General features: G+C 67.3%; 4 protein-coding genes across 10 annotated transcripts; 2 read left to right on the top strand and 2 right to left on the bottom strand.

The window, feature by feature from the left end:
- Nucleotides 1-6: 6 nt before the first annotated feature.
- LOC142049097 (HLA class II histocompatibility antigen, DM alpha chain) lies at nucleotides 7-5,488 on the bottom strand. 2 transcript variants are annotated; one of them, XM_075076552.1, is made up of 5 exons: nucleotides 5,328-5,488; nucleotides 1,877-2,137; nucleotides 441-722; nucleotides 236-361; nucleotides 7-131 (listed from the first exon to the last, which is right to left on the bottom strand). In XM_075076552.1, exons 2-5 carry the CDS (start codon nucleotides 2,088-2,090, stop codon nucleotides 127-129), a joined length of 627 nt encoding a protein of 208 aa, XP_074932653.1. In that variant the 5' UTR covers nucleotides 2,091-2,137; nucleotides 5,328-5,488; the 3' UTR covers nucleotides 7-126. The 2 variants fall into 2 exon arrangements, with proteins under 2 accessions (XP_074932653.1, XP_074932652.1); XM_075076551.1 differs by lacking the exon at nucleotides 5,328-5,488 and adding an exon at nucleotides 3,537-3,672.
- A 1,509-nt stretch (nucleotides 5,489-6,997) lies between these two features.
- On the top strand, nucleotides 6,998-14,752 carry BRD2 (bromodomain containing 2). 6 transcript variants are annotated; one of them, XM_075076452.1, is made up of 13 exons: nucleotides 7,009-7,862; nucleotides 9,323-9,623; nucleotides 10,116-10,213; nucleotides 10,653-10,790; nucleotides 10,885-11,026; nucleotides 11,172-11,380; nucleotides 11,501-11,872; nucleotides 11,980-12,108; nucleotides 12,196-12,450; nucleotides 12,529-12,746; nucleotides 12,962-13,272; nucleotides 13,355-13,477; nucleotides 13,610-14,752. In XM_075076452.1, the coding sequence occupies exons 4-13, from the start codon at nucleotides 10,680-10,682 to the stop codon at nucleotides 13,738-13,740; spliced, it is 2,001 nt and encodes a 666-aa protein (XP_074932553.1). In that variant the 5' UTR covers nucleotides 7,009-7,862; nucleotides 9,323-9,623; nucleotides 10,116-10,213; nucleotides 10,653-10,679; the 3' UTR covers nucleotides 13,741-14,752. The 6 variants fall into 6 exon arrangements, with proteins under 6 accessions (XP_074932549.1, XP_074932550.1, XP_074932548.1 ...); XM_075076448.1 differs by lacking the exon at nucleotides 10,116-10,213 and having other exon boundaries at nucleotides 6,998-7,862; nucleotides 9,323-9,671; nucleotides 12,962-13,254; XM_075076449.1 differs by lacking the exon at nucleotides 10,116-10,213 and having other exon boundaries at nucleotides 6,999-7,862; nucleotides 9,323-9,671; nucleotides 12,568-12,746.
- LOC142049093 (class II histocompatibility antigen, B-L beta chain-like) lies at nucleotides 14,635-17,592 on the bottom strand. Its single transcript, XM_075076545.1, has 6 exons — nucleotides 17,099-17,592; nucleotides 16,271-16,540; nucleotides 15,733-16,014; nucleotides 15,513-15,619; nucleotides 15,365-15,388; nucleotides 14,635-15,267 (listed from the first exon to the last, which is right to left on the bottom strand). Exons 1-6 carry the CDS (start codon nucleotides 17,187-17,189, stop codon nucleotides 15,259-15,261), a joined length of 783 nt encoding a protein of 260 aa, XP_074932646.1. The 5' UTR covers nucleotides 17,190-17,592; the 3' UTR covers nucleotides 14,635-15,258.
- On the top strand, nucleotides 17,593-19,990 carry LOC142049095 (HLA class II histocompatibility antigen, DR alpha chain-like). Its single transcript, XM_075076547.1, has 4 exons — nucleotides 17,593-17,827; nucleotides 18,586-18,843; nucleotides 19,129-19,410; nucleotides 19,518-19,990. The coding sequence occupies exons 1-4, from the start codon at nucleotides 17,755-17,757 to the stop codon at nucleotides 19,670-19,672; spliced, it is 768 nt and encodes a 255-aa protein (XP_074932648.1). The 5' UTR covers nucleotides 17,593-17,754; the 3' UTR covers nucleotides 19,673-19,990.
- Nucleotides 19,991-20,184: the final 194 nt, after the last annotated feature.

The following is a 20,184-nucleotide window of genomic DNA, read 5'->3' as shown; positions in this document are numbered from 1 at the left end:
TGGGGCACAAACACAAATGAGGGGTTTAATCGTAGCACTGGGGGGGGGGGGGGGGGGCTTTCCCCCCCACCCCCGGCCATCTCCACTCCTGCACCGAGCAGCACCGGCCTCTGCACCATCCCATGCTCAACCTGGGGGGGAGGGGACAGGACAAGAGTGGGTTTGGTGACAGTCCCCTCCTCACCCCCCCACGCCCCCCCCACCACCGGGGGGGACCCCGGTGTCCGGGCCGTACCGTGGGCGCTCCGCCGTGCCACCAGGATCATGGCGATGCCGAGCAGCGCCAGGAGGATGCCCAGAGCCATGGCGGCGCCGCACAGCGCCGTCTCCAGCACCTCGGAGGGGACGGGGTTTTGGGGTACTGGGGGGAGGACACCAAGGCGGGGGGTCACCACCAGCCCCGCTGTCCCCAGCGTCCCCAACCCCGTCCCCGCACTCACCCCAGTAGGCGATGACGGAGATGTTGTCCCTTTCGCGGGTGACGATGCAGGTGTAGATGTCACTGGCGGCGGGCGTCACCAGGAGGTAGGAGAAGCGGACGAAGGCCACGTTGTCCGTGGGGGTGTAGTGGGTGTGGGTGACCCCTTGGGTGACGGGGACATCGTTCAGCCGCCAACTGATCTCCACCGCCGGCGGGAAGATGTTCCCCACCATACACACCAGCGTGTTGGGTTCACCCAACACCAGCGGTTGCGCCGGGAAGACGTTGGGCATTGGGACACCTGCGGCGGTCGAGAAGGGACCGGGTGGGATAGAATCGATCAGGGAAGGATTTGGGTTGGGGGTGGGGGGTCCTTAAAGGCCACCCACTCTGCGCGTGGGGACATCTTCGACCAGATTGGGGCGCTCAGAGCCCCGTCCAACCCGGCCTTGGACTCTTCCAGGGATGGGGTATCTCCAACCTCTCCAGGCAACCTCTTCCAGTGTCTCCCCACCCTCAGCCTAAGGCATTTCTCCCTTAGATCTAACTTAAATTTACCTTTTTTAGCTTAAAACCGTTCCCCCTCGTCCTATTGTGACAGGACCTACCAAAACCTTTGTCCTCTTAAGGACTGAAGGGCCACCACGAGGCCGGGAGCCTTCTCCTCTCCAGGCTGACCAACCCCGGCTCTCTCAGCCTCTCCTCACACGGCGGGTGTTCCACCCGCCCCGATCACCCTCAGGACCTCCTCTGGACCCACTCCGAGACATCCGTGTCCGCCTGGTCCTGAGGACCCCCGGGCGCAGGGCTCCGGGTGGGCCCCGCCAGAGCCGCGGAGGAGCGTCACCCCCCTCGCCCCGCTGGCCACGCGTCTCCTGACGCAGCCCAGGACGCCGCTGGCTTTCCGGGCCGCGACCGCACGTTGCCGGCTCGCGTCCGGCTCCTCGCCCACCGCGTCCTTCCCCACGCTCCGTCCCCCGGCCCGTGGCCGCGTTTGGGGTTGCCCCGACCCACGCGCGGGACCTCAATCTCGGCCTGGCTCAACCTGGTTCACCTGGACCCACCTCTCCGGCCTGTCCGGGTCCCGCCGGGTGTTCCCGTCCCTCCGGAGAGTATCAACCACCCCCACCCAGCTTGGGCTCATCTCCCAGCTTGCTGAGGGTGCCCTCCATCCCACCGTCTGTGCGGCTGATGGAGGTCTGGACCAGCGCTGGTCCCAGTACGGACCCCCTGAGGGACACCGCTCGCCACTGGGCTCCATCCGGACACGGCGCCGTGACCACAACCCTCTGGGTGTCACCACCCACCCGATTCCTGACCCATCCATCACCTCCATCCAACTGAGAGAGGAGGATGTTGTGGAAGGACCACGTCCAAGGGACGACGGTGGCACCCGGCGGATGGTGGCACCCGGCAGCCAGAGACGGGGGCCGCAATGTCCAACATGTCACCTACCCTTCAACTCCGCCAGCTTGCCGGTTGCCAGGCTGGTGAGGCTGCGGCGCAGGTCCTGGCACAACGTGGCATCCTGGAGGAGCTGGGTGGGGGTCTCCACGGCGGGGGGCCACGGCAGGAGGTCGGGCAGACGCGGGGTCCAGCAGGAGCCGGGGAAATTGAACCAGAAGAGCTGGTCGGCGTCGAAGACCAGCGCCAGCCCCAGCGAGGGCATGTCCGGCTGGCAGAAGAGCACCTCGGCCAGGACGTGCGCCGGCGGCTCTGCAGGCAGGGCAGGGTGTGGGCAGGGGTGCGGGCAGGAGGGTGCCCGGCACCGCCACGGCAGCTCTGCACGGCTGCGTGGGTGTAGGCGCGGTGCGCGGCCACACGCTCTGCACGCACACGCTCGCCGTGCAAGGCCCCCCGTGCTCTGTGTGCACCCTCGGGGCGCGTGCGTGCACGCTCCCATGCACACGTGCGCTCTGCGTACGGGCGCGCGCTCTGCACGTGAACACGCTCGGTGCAAGGACGTGCACGCTCACGCTGCAAAGGCACCCGCTCTGCGCGCACACACGTCGCGTGTGCACACGCTGTGCAGGGGCGCACACGCTCCGCGTGTACATGCATTGCACGTGCACACGCACGGTGCTGGCACACACTGCGTGCACGCTCATCGCGCGTGTGCACACGCTGTGCGTGTGCACGGGCGTTGCGTGTGCACGCACGCTGCCATGCACGCGTGCACTGTGCATGCACGCAGACTGCAAGGGCACACACACTCTGCGCACACACGCACTGCACGTGCGCACACACGGTGCTTGCACATGCTGCATGTGCACACAAATGGTGCAAGGACACGCTCTGCACGCACGCTCACTGCATTTGCACACACACGGTGCTTGCACACACTCCACGTGCATGCAAACTGTGCAAGGGCACGCTCTGCACACATACTTACTGCATTTGCACACAAAATGTGCAAAGACATGCTCTGCGTGCACAATCATTGCGTGTGCACACGCTGCATGTGCACATAAACTGTGCAAGGGCATGCTCTGCACGCACACTCACTGCATTTGCACACACACGGTGCTTGCACGCACTGCACGTGCATGGAAACTGTGCAAGGACAGGCTCTGCACGCACACTCACTGCATTTGCACACACACGGTGCTTGCACACACGGCATGTGCACACAAACTGTGCAAGGACAGGCTCTGCACGAGCACTCACTGCGTGTGCATGCAAACTGTGCAAGGGCAGGCTCTGCACGAGCACTCACTGCGTGTGCATGCAAACTGTGCAAGGGCACGCTCTGCACACCGTGCGAGGACACACACACCGGTGCACGTGCATTGCATGTGCACGCAGCCCCCGTGCACGTCGCCGTGCACACGCGCACACGCTGCATGCACGCACGCACTCTGCGCGCACTTGTTCCGCACGCACCCACGCACCCACGTCCCCTCCGCTAGCGCACAGCCCCCCCACCCCCCCACCCCTTCCCCTGCTCACCAGTGCACCCCCCACCCCGTGCACGACCCCTTGCACCGGCGCACGCCCCCCGCCCTCGCACCCACCGCCCCACGCACGCTCCCTCGCGCTCGCGCGCCCACCTGTGCGCCCCCCACCCTCGCCCCCACCCCACGCCCAGCAGCGCCACCACGCCGCGACCTCCTACCGCTGGTGACAGCGGCGGCCAGGGCCACCCAGAGCAGCCCGGCCGCCAGCACCCCGCTCCCGCCCGCAGCACCCATCGCTCCGGCAGCCGGCACCCGGTGGGTGCTGCCGGTTGCCGGCACCGCGGCCTGGCCGTGGAGCCAATGGCCGGGCCCCGCTGCCTCCCGTCACCCGTTGCTGGGGGGCAGGACCTCGTGCGGCGGCTGGGTGCTGGTGACAGAGTGGACCCAGGAGTCTGGGCGTGGGGCAGGGTGCTCCCCGCTTTCCCCCCTACCCACGCCGTGGGACCCCTCTTGGGGACCCCCCCCACCCCGGCTCACGGCCCTCCCGGCGCGGCGGTTGCAGTCGCTCGCGTTCGTTTGCGTGGTGACGCCGCGGTGCAATTAATGACCCGTTTTAATTAATTAAGGGACACCCCGAGCCGGGTCATGTGTGTGTCGTCCCCCCCCTCCCCCCCCCCCACAGCGGGTGTTGCTGCTGCAGGGGGTTATGGGGGACAGGCGGAGGTGGGGACGTGGCGGTGACGGCGCACCCCGCAACGTCTCGCAGCCCTCCGCTGCGTGCGCTGCATCCACTGCGCGCGCTGCACCCGCTGCAGCACCCAGGGCACCCCATCCCTCCCTGCAGTGCACCCAGGGCACCCCCATTCTGGTGCACTGCAATCAGTGCAGCACCCTGCACCCCATCCCTGCCTGCAGTGCACCCAGGGCACCCCCATTCCGGTGCACTGCACCCCGTGCAGCACCCTGCACCCCATCCCTGCCTGCAGTGCACCCAGGGCACCCCCATTCCAGTGCACTGCACCCCGTGCAGCACCCTGCACCCCATCCCTGCCTGCAGTGCACCGCACCCCGTGCAGCACCCTGCACCCCATCCCTGCGTGCAGTGCACCCAGGGCACCCCCACTCCAGTGCACTGCACCCCGTGCAGCACCCTGCACCCCATCCCTGCCTGCAGTGCACCGCACCCTGTGCAGCACCCTGCACCCCATCCCTGCGTGCAGTGCACCCAGGGCACCCCCATTCTGGTGCACTGCACCCCATGTAGCACCCTGCACCCCATCCCTGCGTGCAGTGCACCCAGGGCACCCCCATTCCGGTGCACTGCAATCAGTGCAGCACCCAGGGCACCCCATCGCTGCGTGCAGTGCACCCAGGGCACCCCCATTCCGGTGCACTGCACCCCGTGCAGCACCCTGCACCCCATCGCTGCGTGCAGTGCACCCAGGGCACCCCCATTCCATGGGTTGCACCCACTGCAACACCCTGCACTCCCATTCCTGTGTATACTGCACCCAGGGCACCCCCATTCCAGTGCACTGCACCCACCGTGATACTGTGCACCCCATCGCTGCATGCGCTGCACCCACTGCAACACTGTGCACCTTATTTCTGTGTGCAACGCACCCTGTGCACCTCTATTTCTGTGCACTGCACCTGCTGCAACACCGTGCACCCCACTGCTGCCTGCAATGCACCCAGTGCACCCCCATTCCTGCATGCAATGCACCCTGTGTGCCACCGTGCACCCCATCGCTGCGTGCACTGCACCCAGGGCACCCTTATTCCCATGCACTGCACCCAGTGCAACACCCTGCACCCCATTTCTGTGTGCAATGCACCCAGTGCACCCCGGGAGCGTGCACTGCACCCACTGCACCGCCTTGCACCCACTGCAAGCCCTGCACCCGCCACGACGTTGCGCACCCCCCGAGTGGGTGCAAGGCCCTGCTGCAATCCCGGGCCTACCCGTGGGTGCTCCCCCTCCCCCCCCCCAACACCTCCCGCCATACCTGACACCCCCACGGATGCCACCGGCGCACCCCTGCAATGCCGTGGGCCCCCCCGTGGGTGCACCCTTGCAACGTCCCGCACCCACTACACTGCCACGGACCCCCGTGGGTGCACCCCCGCTCCACCGCTGCAGCGGGCCCGCAGCGCGCATGCGCACCCCCCCCCCCCTCCGGGGCCGGCACTAGGACCCCGCGGAGCCGCGTGGGGGGGAGGGGGGCATGAATGGGGATGTGGGAGCCGCTGGGGCGCCACGTGACGGCGGGGAGCCAATCGGGGCGCGGATGACGTAGCGCGTGGCTCCCTTTTCTGCCCTGGGATGTTTTTTTTAATCTTTTTTGCCCCTAAATCAGGGGGTTTTGCGTCGGGCGGCGGGGGGGGGCGCGGAGCGGGGGCGGATGAAGCGGAAGAGGGGACGGGGGTCGCGGCCCCGCGTGGGGGCGGCTCAGGTGAGTGACGGGGGGGGGGGCGGCCTCGCCCTTCCCCCCCCACAAGGGAGCGGGGTGGGGGGTGGTCACGTGGTGGCTCCGAGCTGTCCGTCGGGGTGGTCCCGCCCCCGCGGCGTGGCGGCGGCCAATGGGCGGCGAGGACGGCGGTGACGGGCAGGTGGGGCGGGGGGGCGGGGCGCCTTTGTGCGCGGCGGCGGGGGCGGCGGTTTGGGGTGAAAAGCGCCATGTTTGGGTGTTCGAGCGGGGGCGGCGGCGGGCAGGGCCCCAAGTGCTGTGTCACGGTGGCGGCTGGGGGGTGGGGGAGAAGAGCAGGAACCCACCCGTGTCCTGCGAGCCCGTGGAGGGGGTGATGCCGGGATCCCCTTCCGTGGGTGGGGGGCGATGGGGGGTCTTTAGGGCTTCCCGTGGGGCGCCCACGGTCGCGGCGGGCGCCGTGGGGGCGAGCACCCCCACACACATGTACCCTTTCACGGTCGGCGTGGGGGTCCCGGGGCCGCCGTGGGCTCCCCACGGGGTGAGGTGGGGGGGGTGCACCCGCGGATCGGGCCCCACCCGGGGCTGGTGGCCGAGCGGCGGCGTGTTCGTGGGGGTTGGCGGATCCCCCGCGTAGTGGGTGGGGGACCTGGCCCGGTCCGGTGTCCGTGGGGACCGGCTGGTAGCCGCGGCTGGGGGGGGTAAGGCGAGGCGCGGCTCCGCTGCCCACCCGCGCCCTGAGGCCCGTGGGACCCCCGCGAGGGGGGTGAGAGCGAGCGAGGGGAATCCCACCGTTGCCCGGCGGCCCCAGGGCTGGCGGGGAAGGCGGCGCGGCCGCCCGGGAGCTCCGGGCTCATTGTCCAGCCGCCGCCGCGGCCGCCGCACAAGATGGCGCCTCCCGGCCCCTTCTTCCCCCCTTCACCCCCTTCCTGAGCCCCGCCGCGGGGAGCGCCACAACAACCGCCAACGGCCGGTTCCGCCCGCTGGTCCCGCCCCCTCACGTGACCCGCCAGCCAATCACCTCGCAACGAATGGCAGCGCCGGCCAATAAGGGCCGAAGCCGCCGGGTCCCTGGGATGAGGCGCCGGGCGGAAGGGCGGGAGGGGAGGGGAGCAGTGCAGATGAGTGGCGCGTCGCGCCGCCAATGCGAGAGGCGGTGCGGGCGTGCCTCCGCCCAATGAGGCCGCGGCGGGGCGGGGAGGGGCGGGTGGGTGATGTCAGCGGCGCCGCAGTCCAATGAGGGGCCGGCTGGTGTCTATATAAGGGCGGCCGGGGGCAGGCCGAGAGGCGCCATTTCGCTGGGACGAAGGACGGAGCGGGTCGGGCCCGGTGAGCGCGGGGGGCGGCCCCAAACCGGATCCATCCTCCGCCGGGCGGCCCAGCCCCCGCCTCCGCGCTCCCGGAGGGCTCGCCGGACCCTCCCCGGCCTCCGTAGCGACCCCTGCCTGCGGCCAGCGGCGAGGGGGCCCGCCTTCCCCCCACCCCGCTCCAGCCCTCCTCCCCTCAGGGAGCCAAGATGGAGCCCGGCCGGTGATTTCCCCGGTGCAATCCGCTGTCATCCGCCTCCCGGACCGCCGCGGCCCGCCTGATCCCCGGCCTCCGCGGACGTAACCGGCTCTCAGCGACGCGGCGAGGCCTGTATTGACCGGATCGCGCAAGATTTTGGGGCCCAGCGGGGGCTCCGAAGAGGGGGACACCCCCCCCCCCCCTTTCCCCCAACGTACCCCCCGCCCTCCAACTCCCCGCCGCCATTTTCTCCGCGCCCGTTCATGTGAAGGCCGGTGGATGGTCCCGCTCCGCCGCCGCTCGCCGCCGCGCCCGGCCGGAGGAGCCGCCGCCGCCTGAGGCCCGCCCCGCCCGGCCGCGCCCTGCCCGGGGGAGGGGAGGGGGCGCCTGGCTCGTCCCCCCTCCCCGTTGCTCGGTGATGCGCTGACGGGGGGGGGCCCCCGCCGGGCCGGTACCGCCGAACCGATCGCCGGGCAAAGTGGGGGGGTCGTCGGAGGAGACGGCGGCGGCGGGAGGAGGAGGAGGAGGAGAAGGTGAAGAAGGACGGCCGGGACCGCGGGCCGGGCACGCAGCCGCCGGCATGTTGCAGAATGTGAATCCCCAGAGCAAGTAGGTACCGGCGCCGAGTGGTGGGGGGGGGGTTGTATGTTGGGGGGGGTTGTTGTCGCGCGTGGGTTGTGCCCGTGACACGGTCCGTGGTGGCGCGGGGGGAGCGTGGTGTTAGCCGGTGTTGCGGGGTCGGGCTCTACCCCCGGTCGCTCCCTCTCCGGTGACAGACGGACGATGGGAGCAGCCGCTTCCCGCCCACGCCCGTGGGGCTGGGGTCTCACCCCCCGCCCCATCCCGCCGTGTCACGGGGGGACACCCCATCCCCCTTCCTAGCGCCGTCCTTGGGATTCCAGCCGTGCCCTTGGCAGCCCCGGGGAAAGGTCCTGCTGCGCCAAGCGCCGACACCCGGGCGAGGCCGGTGGGTGCTGGGTGACACACGCAGGCCCGTGGGTGACAGTCACCCGTGGGTCAGGTCAGGGCAAGGCTTTGGGTGTGTGAGAGGTTCGGGGGTTTGGCCGGGAGCTGCCGTGCCGAAGGAGCCGGGGCCGGTGGTAGACGCTGCCCCCACGCTCTGGAAACCTCCGAGCCTTTGCGTCGGTGTCCCAGGGGTCCCCGGTGCTGCTGCGGCGTCTTCTGGTTTGCCTTGTAGCAAAATTTGCCTCTTTTGTGGCTCTTTCCGTGCCATTCTACTGCTTCTCAGCTGACGTGCCGTAAAATGCCGGTCGTTGCCATAAAACGCTGATTTTTGTCCTTAAATTGGCGCGAGAGTTGGTTGCGAGCGTGACGCGGTCACGGCTGCGCCACCTCCCTGGGACTGTGGGTCCCCAGAGCCCTGGCCCATCCCCACGGATGGTTTCGGGTCCCTGCGCCCGAGATGGCATCGAGTCGCCCGCGATCTTGGCCCCGGCATTGACGTAAGGGTCCAACCGGACCGCGGAGCGTCGCCGCCACCACCACCAAACCCCACCAGAGCTCCCCGCCGGGGCCTCGGAGAGCGGGGTGACGCTGTCAGCGTCACCGTCGCCCTGACACGCAGCGGCACCGCCACCGTCACCTCCGCGCGCGGCACCGCGCGCCGGCTCTTTGTTCGAGGGCGAGCCTGGACCCGCGCCAACCTCTCGGCTCCGGCTGCGCCGGCGCGGACGGCTCATCCCGGCACCACCGGCGGAACCGGGCACCAGCCTGTGTGCAATTAACGGGTGCAGCTGGAGTTCATGGCTAAATCCCACCCCGCTCCGAGGGGGGGGACGCGCCACGGGAGCTGGCCGGCGTCCCAGGGAATGGGATTGTCTCCTGCCGCGCCGTAACCGAGCGCGGCAACCTTTTTGCCCTTAATTGCGGCTTCTGGAGCAGTCGGCTCTTTTTGAGGGTTTCTTCTGGGAACCCTACAAATCCAATCCTGGTTTTCTTTTTGTTTGTTTGTTTGTTTGATCGATTTTTCCTGTTTTTTGGCCAAGGCGGTGGCGTGGCACCCCGGCGCGGAGCTGCCCCGCTAACCCTGTCTCTGCTCCCCTTTTCAGGATTCTGGGGGAGGGCAATGCTGGGCTCATGGGCCTGGCGACAGAATCGACCCCCGGCAAGCGGATCCGCAAACCCTCGCTCCTCTACGAGGGCTTCGAGAGCCCCACCATGGCGTCGGTGCCGGCCCTGCAATCCCCCCAGGTGAACCCACCTCCGCCGGAGGTTTCCAACCCCAAGAAGCCGGGTCGGGTCACAAACCAGCTGCAGTATCTGCACAAAGTGGTGATGAAGGCTCTGTGGAAGCACCAGTTTGCTTGGCCCTTTCGCCAACCCGTCGACGCTGTCAAGCTGGGCCTGCCGGTAACGAGCCTCGCGGGCGGGTGTGGGAGAAATTACGGCGCCCGCGAGGTGCGCGTGTGTGCCTGTGCGTGTCTCCCCTCGCCCCCCCACGCCGGCGCGTGCAGGCAGGGGGTGTTAGGCAGACATATCGCTAAATTTTGAGCTGCCTGACCCCGGACGTGGTGTATCATGTGTCGTATCCCCCCCCCCCGTCCCCAGCCTGAGAGTGCCAGGGCCGGCGCCGTCCCCCTCCCGGGGGCTCCGCCACAGAGTTGCAGCTGCAGGTGCCTGGGCTGTGCTGTCCTCGCCCTCTCCCGGGGGCGAAACCCGTACCGGCCCCCCAGCCCCTTGTAGGCGTCCGGGCTGGTCCTGGGGACGTCCTCAGAGCAGCTGCCACCCCCCCTCCTTGTCCCAGTGTCCCCTACAAAGGTATGGATGAGGTGACGCAGCCGCTCTAGAGGTAACCCGGACGCTTCCCCACCTAATCTCTTGTGCCCTGAATGCGTTTTGCAGATTCCCATCCATGAATTTGTAGAAGACATCCTGTGACCCCAATATTAAACGCCAGCCCCCCCGTGCACCTGTGGCGCCCAAGGAGTTAAAGCCCGGAGGTAATTTCCACGTAGGTTTTGCTCTTAAATTTAGCGTTAGCTTCCCCCGAGCCCCGTCCCACACCTCTCGTGCGGGACGCGTCCTCCAGACGCCGGGATCCAGCCATCCCCGCTAGCGTAGGCTCCCCGCCAGGCACCTAGGGACCCCCGAGCCCCCGTTGGGCGTCGGGACGGTGGCACTCTTGGGTGGGGACCAGGTCCGGAGGTGTTTTGAACCCCGATGCACCCCCTGCCTGCACTTGGGTGACGAGTGAGAGCTGGTGTGTGAGCGGGCGGCTGGTCGCGTGCATCCCCCACCCCGCGTGCGTGGCGGCCGTTAACGCGAGCTTCGCGCCGGTCCTGGCTCTGACGTGGACAAGCCGGCGCGGGGGGCGGGGGGGGACGCGGCGCGGTCACCGGCGCGCTCCTGACCGCCGATCCCGTGTCCGTTGTCGGGCAGGATTACCACAAGATCATCAAGCAGCCCATGGACATGGGGACAATCAAGCGACGCTTGGAGAACAACTATTACTGGGGGGCTGCGGAGTGCATGCAGGACTTCAACACCATGTTCACCAACTGCTACATCTACAACAAGGTGAGAACCGCCCCGCCGCCGCCCCGTGCCGCCGCCGAGTCCCGTTGGCACCATCCCGGCGGGCTCCTGACGCTGCCGCCGGTTCTCTCTGCAGCCAACGGATGACATTGTGCTGATGGCCCAAACCCTGGAGAAGATCTTCCTGCAGAAGGTGGCTCAGATGCCACCAGAAGAGCAGGAGATCGTGGTGCCGGTGGCCAAGAACAGCCATAAGAAGGGAGCGTCGCGGGCAGCAGGTAACGGTCACGCCACGTGGGGTGGGACCCCGGGGGGAGCGGGGTTGGGTGGGGGCTCCCCGAGGCCTGGCACCCAGCGTCTCGCGGCACGGGGGCGGCAGCGGCGCTAACGGGGCGGCGGGGGATGCTTCTTGTCTCGGCCCAGCGCTCCTGGCGGGACTCACGGCTGCTCAGCAAGTGCCGGCTGTCTCTTCGGTGTCCCACACCACGGTCTACACCCCAAGCCCCGACATCCCCACCACCATAGTCAACATTCCCCACCCATCCGTGATCTCGGCTCCGCTCCTCAAGTCACTGCACTCCACCGCCCCGGCCGTCCTGGCTGCGCCCGCTCCCACCCAGCCCGTGGCCAAGGTAGGAGGGGGGCAGGCCATGGCTGTGGGGCGGGCTCCATGGGGCCGGTTCTGCCCCCGCAGCCTCACACCAAGGTTCTTTTCCCTTTTAAAAAAATTTTTTTTTTACTTCTTACGGCAGAAAAAGGGTGTGAAGCGGAAAGCGGACACCACCACCCCCACCACCACGGCCATCATCGCCACCAGCGGGGAGTCCTCGCCCTCCGCCACGCTGCTGGAGGCCAAGGCAGCCAAGATCCCCGCGCGACGGGAGAGCGGCCGCCCCATCAAACCCCCCAAGAAAGATTTACCGGATTCGCAGCAGCACCAGACGTCCAAGAAGGGCAAATTGTCGGAGCAGCTCAAGTACTGCAACGGGATCCTCAAGGAGCTGCTCTCCAAGAAGCACGCGGCCTATGCCTGGCCCTTCTACAAGCCTGTCGATGCCTCGGCCCTGGGGCTTCACGACTACCACGAGATCATCAAGCACCCCATGGACCTCAGCACCATCAAGGTGGTGCCATGAGTCATTTTTTGGGGGGGGGGTTCTGTGGCTTTTTTTGCCCCCCCTGTGGGGACCTGGGAGTTCCCGCTCACTGGGGTTTTTTTGCCTCCCCGCAGCGGAAGATGGAGAACCGGGATTACCACGACGCGCAAGAATTCGCCGCCGACGTCCGGTTAATGTTCTCCAACTGTTACAAGTACAACCCGCCCGACCACGACGTGGTGGCCATGGCCCGCAAGCTGCAGGTGAGCGGCTGGGGGGTGGCGGGTGTGTCCCGGCCCCGCCCACCCGCGCCCCGCCCACCCGCCGCCCTCACCCCGTTGCCTTCGCAGGACGTCTTCGAGTTCAGCTACGCCAAGATGCCGGACGAGCCGCAGGACGCCAGCCCGCCCTCGGTGTCAGCCCCGCTTACCGGCGCCCTCTCCAAATCCTCCTCCGAGGAATCTTCCAGCGACGAGGATGAGGACGATGAGGACGATGAAGACGACGACGAGGACGAAAGCAGCAGTGAGAGCTCGTCCGAGAGCGAGGAGAGCTCCGACTCGGAGGAGGAACGCGCCAACCGCCTGGCCGAGCTGCAGGAGCAGGTGAGGGCCGGAGAAGGGTCCGTGCCGCCTCCCGGGCCCGCTCCCCATGTCCGCCTCACCCCCTGTCTCCCCCCACAGCTGCGGGCCGTGCACGAGCAGCTGGCTGCCCTCTCACAGGGCCCCGTTTCCAAACCCAAAAAGAAGCGGGAAAAGAAGAAAAAGAAGAAATCAGAGAAGCACAAAGGCCGGGGAGGCGACGAGGAGACCCGGGCGCGCCAGGCCCAGCTCCGTAAAGCCAAGAAAGCCGGAGGAGGCGGCAGCGGCGGGACCGGCGGAGGCGGCGGCGGCGGCTCCAAGTGAGCGGGGGGGCGCTGGTGGGCGCTGGGGTGTGGTGGGGGGGCGCGGGGCAGCGACCGTGATGACGCTTTCCCCGGCAGAGCGACCGTGGCGAGAACCCGATCGAAACAAGCCAAACCGTGTCTGAATGCTGCCAGCCCCGGCGAGGCGGGCGTTCGGGGTGGAGGAGAGGGCGCGGGTTTTCGCGGCGGCCCTTGACGGTGTCTCCCAACAGGAACTCGAAGAAAGCGGCGAAAGCCGCGTTACCGCCGCCGGCGGCGCTTTACGATTCGGAGGAAGAGGAGGAGAGCAAACCCATGACCTACGATGAGAAACGCCAGCTCAGCTTGGACATCAACAAGCTGCCGGGCGAAAAGCTGGGCCGGGTGGTGCACATCATCCAGTCGCGGGAGCCCTCCTTGCGCGACTCCAACCCCGAGGAGATCGAGATCGATTTCGAGACCCTCAAGCCCTCAACGCTGCGAGAGCTGGAGCGCTACGTCCTCTCCTGCCTGCGGAAGAAACCCCGTAAGCCCTACAGCGAAAGTAAGCGCCCGCGGCGTGACGCCGGGAGGGTTTGGGGAAGGGGAGGGGGGGAGGCGAACCCCAACCGAGCGTCTCCCCGCAGCCATGAAGAAACCGGTGGGGAAAACGAAAGAGGAGTTGGCGCTGGAGAAAAAGCGGGAGCTGGAGAAGCGGCTGCAGGACGTCAGCGGCCAACTCAACTCCACCAAGAAGCCCCCAAAGAAGGGTGAGGGCGCCGGAACGACGTGCCGGTTGCGCGGCGCGTTCCCGGTCCTTCGCCGCCTCGGCGCGGCTGAATCTCACCCCGTTTTGTAGGATTTATTTTTTGGTATTATTTTTTTTTTTTTTTTTTAAACAGCCAGCGAAAAACCGGAATCGGCTCAGCAAGTGGCCGTATCCCGGCTGAGCGCCTCCAGTTCCAGTTCGGATTCCAGCAGTTCCAGTTCCAGCTCCTCCTCCTCGGACACCAGCGATTCGGATTCGGGGTAGAGGGACGGGAACCCCACGGCGGCTGCCGGCGGCGCGGCCGGGTGGAGGGTTAGGTGTTGAGGAAGGGGGGGGTGGGGGAGGTGCGTGGGGGGAGGGGGAGGTGATGGCGTGGGGGAAAAGGGGGAGGGGGGCGGCAGGTTCGGAAGAGGCTCTGCGGGACCGGACCCAGGTGAACCGGACTGAGGGGGGGGGGCCTCCACCCGCAGGAGCCCCCCCCCACCCCCCTGCCCTACCCCCACGGCCTCTCGGGGCGCAGGGGTGGAGGGGGGAACCCCGGAGTTTACAAGGCCTGAGGTGTGGCCAGGCCTCCCCCCTCCCCTCCCCCCCCCCTCCCCCAGCAGGTTTTACTGTTTGTTCTTTTAGGGGTTTGGGGTTTTTTTTTTTTCCTGACTTGGATTTTTTTCCAAAGGGGGAAAGTTTGGGGTTTTTAAGAAAAAAAAAGTTTTGGAAAAAAAAAAAAAAAAAAAAAAAAAAAAAAAGAAAAAAAAAAAAAAGGTGGGGGTGGGATTTAAAAAAAGTCTTTTAAAAAGAAGGAAAAAAAAAAAAAAAAAAAGCCCCGGGGGGGGGGGGCGTGTGGAGAGGCCCGAGTCTGCGTGGGGGTGGTCGGCCCTTCCCCCCACCCCCTCCCGGGGAGCCGCCGCCCCTCCCCCCCCCGGTCTGTGGAGGATTTTTAATTTATTTGCGCCGCGTCCTGCTGGGGGGGGGGGGAGGGGGAGGGGGATGCGCCTTGTACAGACACCCCCCACCCCCCACCCCGGCAGTGGGGGCAGGGCAGCATGTTCCCGCGCGGGGGGGGGGGGGGGAAGGGAGGGGCCGCCTGTTTTTTACGTTGACTGTATAATTTTTTTCTACTTGTTTTTTCTTTTTGTTTTGGGGTTGGTTTGTTTTTCCCCCCCACCCCCCCCCCCCCCCACCCCCCACCTTTTCCCCTCTCAGAGCCGTGTTTTCATCTTATCGTATGTTTCGAACCTTTCGATTCTTTAACATGTAAATAAAGAAAATATTATTCCGAGTTGAGCCGGGCTGACGCGTCACCCGCCTGCGTCCTGCGGGCGCGTCCCTGTCCCTACAGCTTGGGGTGGCCCCGCCGGGGTGTGGGACCATCACCCGGACCCCTCCCACTGCTCCGCCCAGGTGGGGACGGGTCCCCGCGTCCCCCCTCTTCTGTCGTGGGTCCCCTTTGGAGCAGGGATGAGCTTGGCTGTGGTCCCTGCCGCCACTCGGCTAATTCGGATGTGGCGTGGGGACGTTGGCCCCAGCCTGACCCTCCATCCGTCCCCTCCTCCTCCCACAGCATAGACCCCGGAGGGATCCCCAAGCATGAAACACCCCAAAAACCTGTTTCTTCGCATCTCTTTATCAGGCAGGGGCCCCCTGCCCAGCTGGGGCGAGGACCCCGAGGCAGCTGCAGGCAGGGCTGGCAGCGGCGGTTAGGACGGGGGGAGCCGGCAGCGGGGCGAGGCACCGATCGGGAAGGACGGAGGGTGATGGAGTGGATCTGCAGGGACTGCAGTTTCATCAGGAGCTCTGGGGGTGAGGTGGGGGGGAAGGTGAGAAATGAGCGTTGAGGGGGGCTGGGGGCTGCTCTGGCCAGGGTCTGGGTCTGGGGGGAGAGGGCTGTTACCTGCAGGCTGGGGAGTGAGGTGCCCTGAAACACAGAGACACGAGGTCGGTGGCGGAGCAGGGGCAGCTCCCGTGGGGCAGAACCGCAGCCCCACCCACAGGACACGCCCCAAACCCCGGCAGCCCCCTCCCAGTGCCCCACCACTCACCTTCTTGCGCATATAGAGGAAGAGCCCCAGTGCCAGGAAGATGAGCCCCAGCACGAAGCCCCCCACGCCCGTGAGCATCTTGCTCCTGGCGGCGTCCGACTGCATCTCTGCGGGGACGAGAGCAGGGGTCAGGGCTGGGGGGCCACGCGTTCCCCCTCCCCACCTAGATCCAGGGTCCTTGGGACCCCACCCCAGGGGGCCGGGCAGGGCAGGGCCTTACCCCACTGCTGGGTGATGGGGTGCTGCAGGCTGACGTGCTCCACCTGGCACCTGTAGCTGTCCCCGCGCTGCGGGGTGGTTTCCAGCATCACCAGCACCTGGTAGGTCCAGTCTCCGTTCTGGATCACCTCCGTGGACACCACGCGCTCCACCTCCTCCTGCCCGTTCTTGAACCACTTCACCTCAATCTCCGCAGGGTAGAAATCCATCACGGCACAAACCAGCCTGTTGGTCTCGGGCAGGGAGCTCGACTGCACTGGGTAGATTTCCACCTCGGGCTGAACTGCGGGGGAGGGGAGAGACAGAGCTGGGAAGGGGCTTGGGGAGCACAGGGGCTGCCTGGCCCTGCCCCTGCGGTCCCCATGCAGGACGCGCCCAGGAGGGTGCAAGGGACTCATGTCCTCATGGAGGGGCGCAGGGGCTTTGCTCGGGGCCGCCGGGGCCCTGCCCAAGCACGGCACGGACACGCTCTCCCCTCCTGCGAGCCAGGGGCTTGGCTTGTGCCTGTCCCCCGGAGGAGTGTTCGGACGCGCACTCACCACGCCTCTCCTCGGTGAAAGGGGCCCACACCCCGTAGTTGTGGCGGCAGACTGTGTCCACCTCAGCCCGGGTCTGCTCCAGTATGTCCGGCTGGCTGTTCCAGTATCTGACAGAAGGCTCGCCCGCGGGGCTGTCGGCCACGTATTGCCCCACAACGCTGTCGAAGTGCGCATACTGCTGCCGGTTGTAGATGTACTTGACCAGAAGCCTCACCTGCTCGGTGCCATTGAGGTACTGACACTCACCCTCAAACACCTCCTGGAAGAACCCTGTTGGTGCAGGGAGGCAGGTCAGAGTGGCCGGCTCCCCCTCCCCAGGTGCTCTCAGCACCCCATGGGGGCAGGGCCGGCACCGTGAAGCCCCCTCCCCATCACCGCTCCCCTCCCAGCCTCCCCCACAGCTGCGATAGGCAGAGTGATCCAGACCCTGTGAGGACTCGTTTCTCAGGCGGGGGACTCGGAAGAGCCGAGGGGAGTCAGGAGGACGGCACGGGGCAGGAGGGGACGTGAGCAGGGGTGGATGCAGGGACGGAGCCCCAGGGAAGGGAGGGGGCAGGAGGGAGCCAGGGCAGAACTGAGCCAAGACGCCATTCCTGGGGTCCAGCAACAGCGGGGAGCACCTCCCCCAATCTCTTTGGGACCTGGGTCCCACCTGGAGCCCACTGCTCCCAGGCCTGCAGAGGACAGCAGACAGGACAAGGGTGGTCCCAGTGGCCCCCCTGGGATACTCCCCCCCACCCATGCCACCATCGACAACCAGCACCTCCCAGGGCACGTGTGGGACCCATCCCCACCGACACCCTCCCCACGCTGACAGCCTGAGCTCACCAGAGGTCTCCTTTCCACGAGCCGGGTGGGCTCCCAGCACCACCAGTGCCACCAGCACGGCCCCAGCTCCCAGGACACGACCACCCTCCATCGCTGCTCACAGCACAGGCGGCAAACGTGCGGGGACCCCCGAGCGAGCCGGGCTCTGCCAGTTCAGGGTATCACCCGGTCCTGCCCAGTGCCGGGACGGGGAGTCCCAGCAAGGACCAGTGAGCGGTGAGCCAGGGCAGCATCACCTGTCACCAGGCAGAGCCGGGCCCCGCAGGCCTCCCTCTGACACTTGTCCCGCGCTGGAGCGCTGACCCCAGGGAGGGGGCTGCCGGCCCCAGCCAGCGCCGGGGCTCCCCGGCCTCGGCAGCCCCCACCCCCGCCCTCCCCAGAGCCCTCTCCAGGGGTGTGAGCGGCCCCAGTTCAACAGAGACCCCTGCGGGACCCTGCCTGGGCGTCCGCCTGTCTGTCTGCTCTGCAGGGTGCTCTGTGCCGCTGCTCTGCCTGGGAACAGCTGGGTCAGCGTCAGGGCTCCCTCCTATTGGCTGGGCACCCTGGGGGAGCCCTGTCCCCCGGGCACAGGGCCGCCAGCACACAGCTCCCCAGCCCGAGAGCCGCGCCTGCCCCTCGCCTGGTCCCGCTCTCGCTGCCCGGTGCCAGCAGAGGCCATGGCCGGAGGACGGGGCATCCCGCTGGCGCTGCTGGCTGTGCTGACCCTGCAGGGCGCGGGGGCTGTGAAAGGTGCGTGAGGGCTCCGGGGCGTGGGGTGGTGGGTCTGGGGGCAGAGGTGGGGCATGGGGGGCTCTGGACCCGTCGGGTGGGGGATGGTGTAAGGGCCGGCGCAGCGCCCTGGGCACGGGGAGCTCCGTGCCTCCAACACAGGTAACCCCGGGGTGGGGATGGGCCCCACGGGCACCCCAGGAGGGCAGGGCAGGCTGCGGAGGAGGGGGTCCGCGACGCGCCTTCCCTGCCCTCCCCCGTCCCAGGTCTCCCTGCCCTCCTACCCCCGAGTGCCCCAGCTCCACGGGTCGGGTCCCTGCAGCACCCACTGCTCCTGGGCGGCCCTTGGCAGTGGCTGTGCCCAACGCCCTGGCCCAGGCGGGGTCATTGTATGGGGCACGGCCGCCAGTGCCCGAGTCCTTTGGCCCTGAGAGTGCCCCCCCACCCCGCAACACCTCTGGGGACAGGCCCCTGTGGTCCCCGCAGCCTGTCACTGGCCCCGGCCACAGGTGGTGAGCAAGGGAAACCTCCTGATGGCATGGAGGTGCTGGAGTTGGGGGGTGGGGGCACAGCGGGTGCCTGACCGCTCCCCTTCCTGGGGTGTCAGCGTCTGCCCAGCCCTGCGGGACCCTGAGGGAAGGGAGAGGCTCAGGGTGGGCTCTTCTCCCAGTCAGGGCTGCCCTGCACCCACGCAGCGTCCCCAGGGGGACCCCTGGGGAGATGTGGGGAGCCCTGTGCTGGTGGGAAGGGCACTGACCCTAAGGGCTCTCCCTTCCCAGTGGGGAACGTGATTATCCAGGCTGAATTCTACCAGCGGGATGAGAGGGTGAAGCAGGAGAGCGACCAGTTCGTATTTGGCTTTGATGGGGACGAGATGTTCCACGTGGACCTGCAGAAGAAAGAGACCATCTGGCGCCTGCCTGAGTTCGGGACCTTCATTGGCTTCGAGGTGCAGGGAGCGCTGCAGAACATGGCTACGGGCAAACACAACTTGGATAATTCCATAAAAAATTTCAACCGTTCACAGGCAACCATCGGTAACAACCCGGCCGCGGCACGGCCGCTGCCTTCCCCCTGGGGGACCCTGCTGAGGCCGTCGCTCCCACACCCTGCGGCCCAGCCGGCAGCGGGTGTGCAGCGCCCTGCTCCCCTCGAGCATGTGGGGGCCTGGGCGCAGCTCCAACCTGGGCTGCGGGGGTCTCGCTGGGTTGGGCAGTGAGGCACAATGGGGCCTTTTCTAACCAGCCCTGTGCTTTGTGTGGCCTGGCTGACCCCGGGCTCTAGGGCAGAACTAACTCCCCCCTCCTTCACATTGTCCCCAGCACCACCTGAGGTGATGGTATTCCCCAAACGTCGAGTGGAGCTGGAGGACCCCAACCTCCTGATCTGCTACGTGGACAAGTTCTGGCCACCCGTGATCTCCATCACGTGGCTGAAGAACGGGCAGGAGGTGAAGGACGGCGTCGTTGAGTCCGTGTTCTACCGAGGGCAGGACCAGACCTTCCGCAAGTTCGCCTACCTGCCCTTTGTCCCCATCCGGGGGGATTTCTACGACTGCCGCGTGCAGCATGAGGGGCTGCCCACCGCCCTCCTGAAGCACTGGGGTGAGGAGGGGGGCTGGGCCGGGGCCCGGACACCTGGGTCCCTTCCCCTTGCAGGCGGTGGGGGTGGGCTCAGCACCCCGTCCTCACCCACCCTCACCCCTCTGCAGAGCCTCAGGTGTCCCTCCCCGCCTCCGAGAGCACCGAGACCCTGGTGTGTGCCCTGGGCCTGGCCGTGGGCATCGTCGGCATCATCGTGGGCACCATCCTCATCATCAAGGCCATGAAGATGAACAGCGCCCGCAACCAGCGGGGCCTCTTGTGAGGGGGCAGAGCTCAGGGTGCCCTCACAGACCTCCCCCCCGGGTCCTCACCGTCACATCCCAGCTCCGTCCCCATGGCCAAGCCCTGTGTCCCGCCATGACAACCTGCTCCATGACTGGTGGCTCAATCACAAGCTGCAACCCCTACCCCGCCATGCCCCACCTCCCAGCCCTGCACCGCACATCCCTGCCCCGAGCCCCACTCCCAGCCCCACTCCATCCCACAGGTGCCATCTTGCCTGGCCCCATGGGCACCCCACTGTCCGGGGCTCTGGGGTGCTTCCGAGCAGCAGTAAAGGTGGGTGGGGACGGCTTGGCACCACTGAAGCTGTTTGTCACCGGTTCATCTGCACCCTGCTCACCCTGGTGATGCAGTGAGGTGGGGAACGGGGCGACTGGGGGGGGCGCTGTGGGGCTGGCAGGACTGTGGGAGGGGTTTGGGGGAGGGAACAGCAGCAGGAGAGGCCGGGGCAGGACGCCTGGGTCCTTGTGGGGTGCAGTGGGTGCCATGTTG

Source organism: Phalacrocorax aristotelis, chromosome 31 (genome assembly GCF_949628215.1).
Source record: "Phalacrocorax aristotelis chromosome 31, bGulAri2.1, whole genome shotgun sequence".
Lineage (NCBI taxonomy): Eukaryota > Metazoa > Chordata > Aves > Suliformes > Phalacrocoracidae > Phalacrocorax > Phalacrocorax aristotelis.
This window is presented reverse-complemented; position numbering and strand designations above follow the sequence as displayed.

Bases quoted from the DNA above. Each gene is read 5' to 3' on its own strand.
- BRD2 (XM_075076447.1), top strand. From the start codon at position 7,834: ATGTTGCAGAATGTGAATCCCCAGAGCAA. The intron at 11,027-11,171 runs GTAACGGTCACG...GTCTCGGCCCAG, and splicing joins GGGAGCGTCGCGGGCAGCAG to CGCTCCTGGCGGGACTCACG. The intron at 11,381-11,500 runs GTAGGAGGGGGG...TTCTTACGGCAG, and splicing joins CCACCCAGCCCGTGGCCAAG to AAAAAGGGTGTGAAGCGGAA.
- LOC142049097 (XM_075076551.1), bottom strand. From the start codon at position 3,612: ATGGGTGCTGCGGGCGGGAGCGGGGTGCTGGCGGCCGGGCTGCTCTGG. The intron at 2,138-3,536 runs GTAGGAGGTCGC...CCCTGCCTGCAG, and splicing joins GGCCGCCGCTGTCACCAGCG to AGCCGCCGGCGCACGTCCTG. The intron at 723-1,876 runs GTAGGTGACATG...CGACCGCCGCAG, and splicing joins CAAGCTGGCGGAGTTGAAGG to GTGTCCCAATGCCCAACGTC.
- LOC142049095 (XM_075076547.1), top strand. From the start codon at position 17,755: ATGGCCGGAGGACGGGGCATCCCGCTGGCGCTGCTGGCTGTGCTGACC. The intron at 18,844-19,128 runs GTAACAACCCGG...CATTGTCCCCAG, and splicing joins CCGTTCACAGGCAACCATCG to CACCACCTGAGGTGATGGTA. The intron at 19,411-19,517 runs GTGAGGAGGGGG...ACCCCTCTGCAG, and splicing joins CGCCCTCCTGAAGCACTGGG to AGCCTCAGGTGTCCCTCCCC.
- LOC142049093 (XM_075076545.1), bottom strand. From the start codon at position 17,189: ATGGAGGGTGGTCGTGTCCTGGGAGCTGGGGCCGTGCTGGTGGCACTG. The intron at 16,541-17,098 runs GTGAGCTCAGGC...CTGCACCAACAG, and splicing joins TCGTGGAAAGGAGACCTCTG to GGTTCTTCCAGGAGGTGTTT. The intron at 15,620-15,732 runs GTAAGGCCCTGC...TCGTCCCCGCAG, and splicing joins CCCCATCACCCAGCAGTGGG to AGATGCAGTCGGACGCCGCC.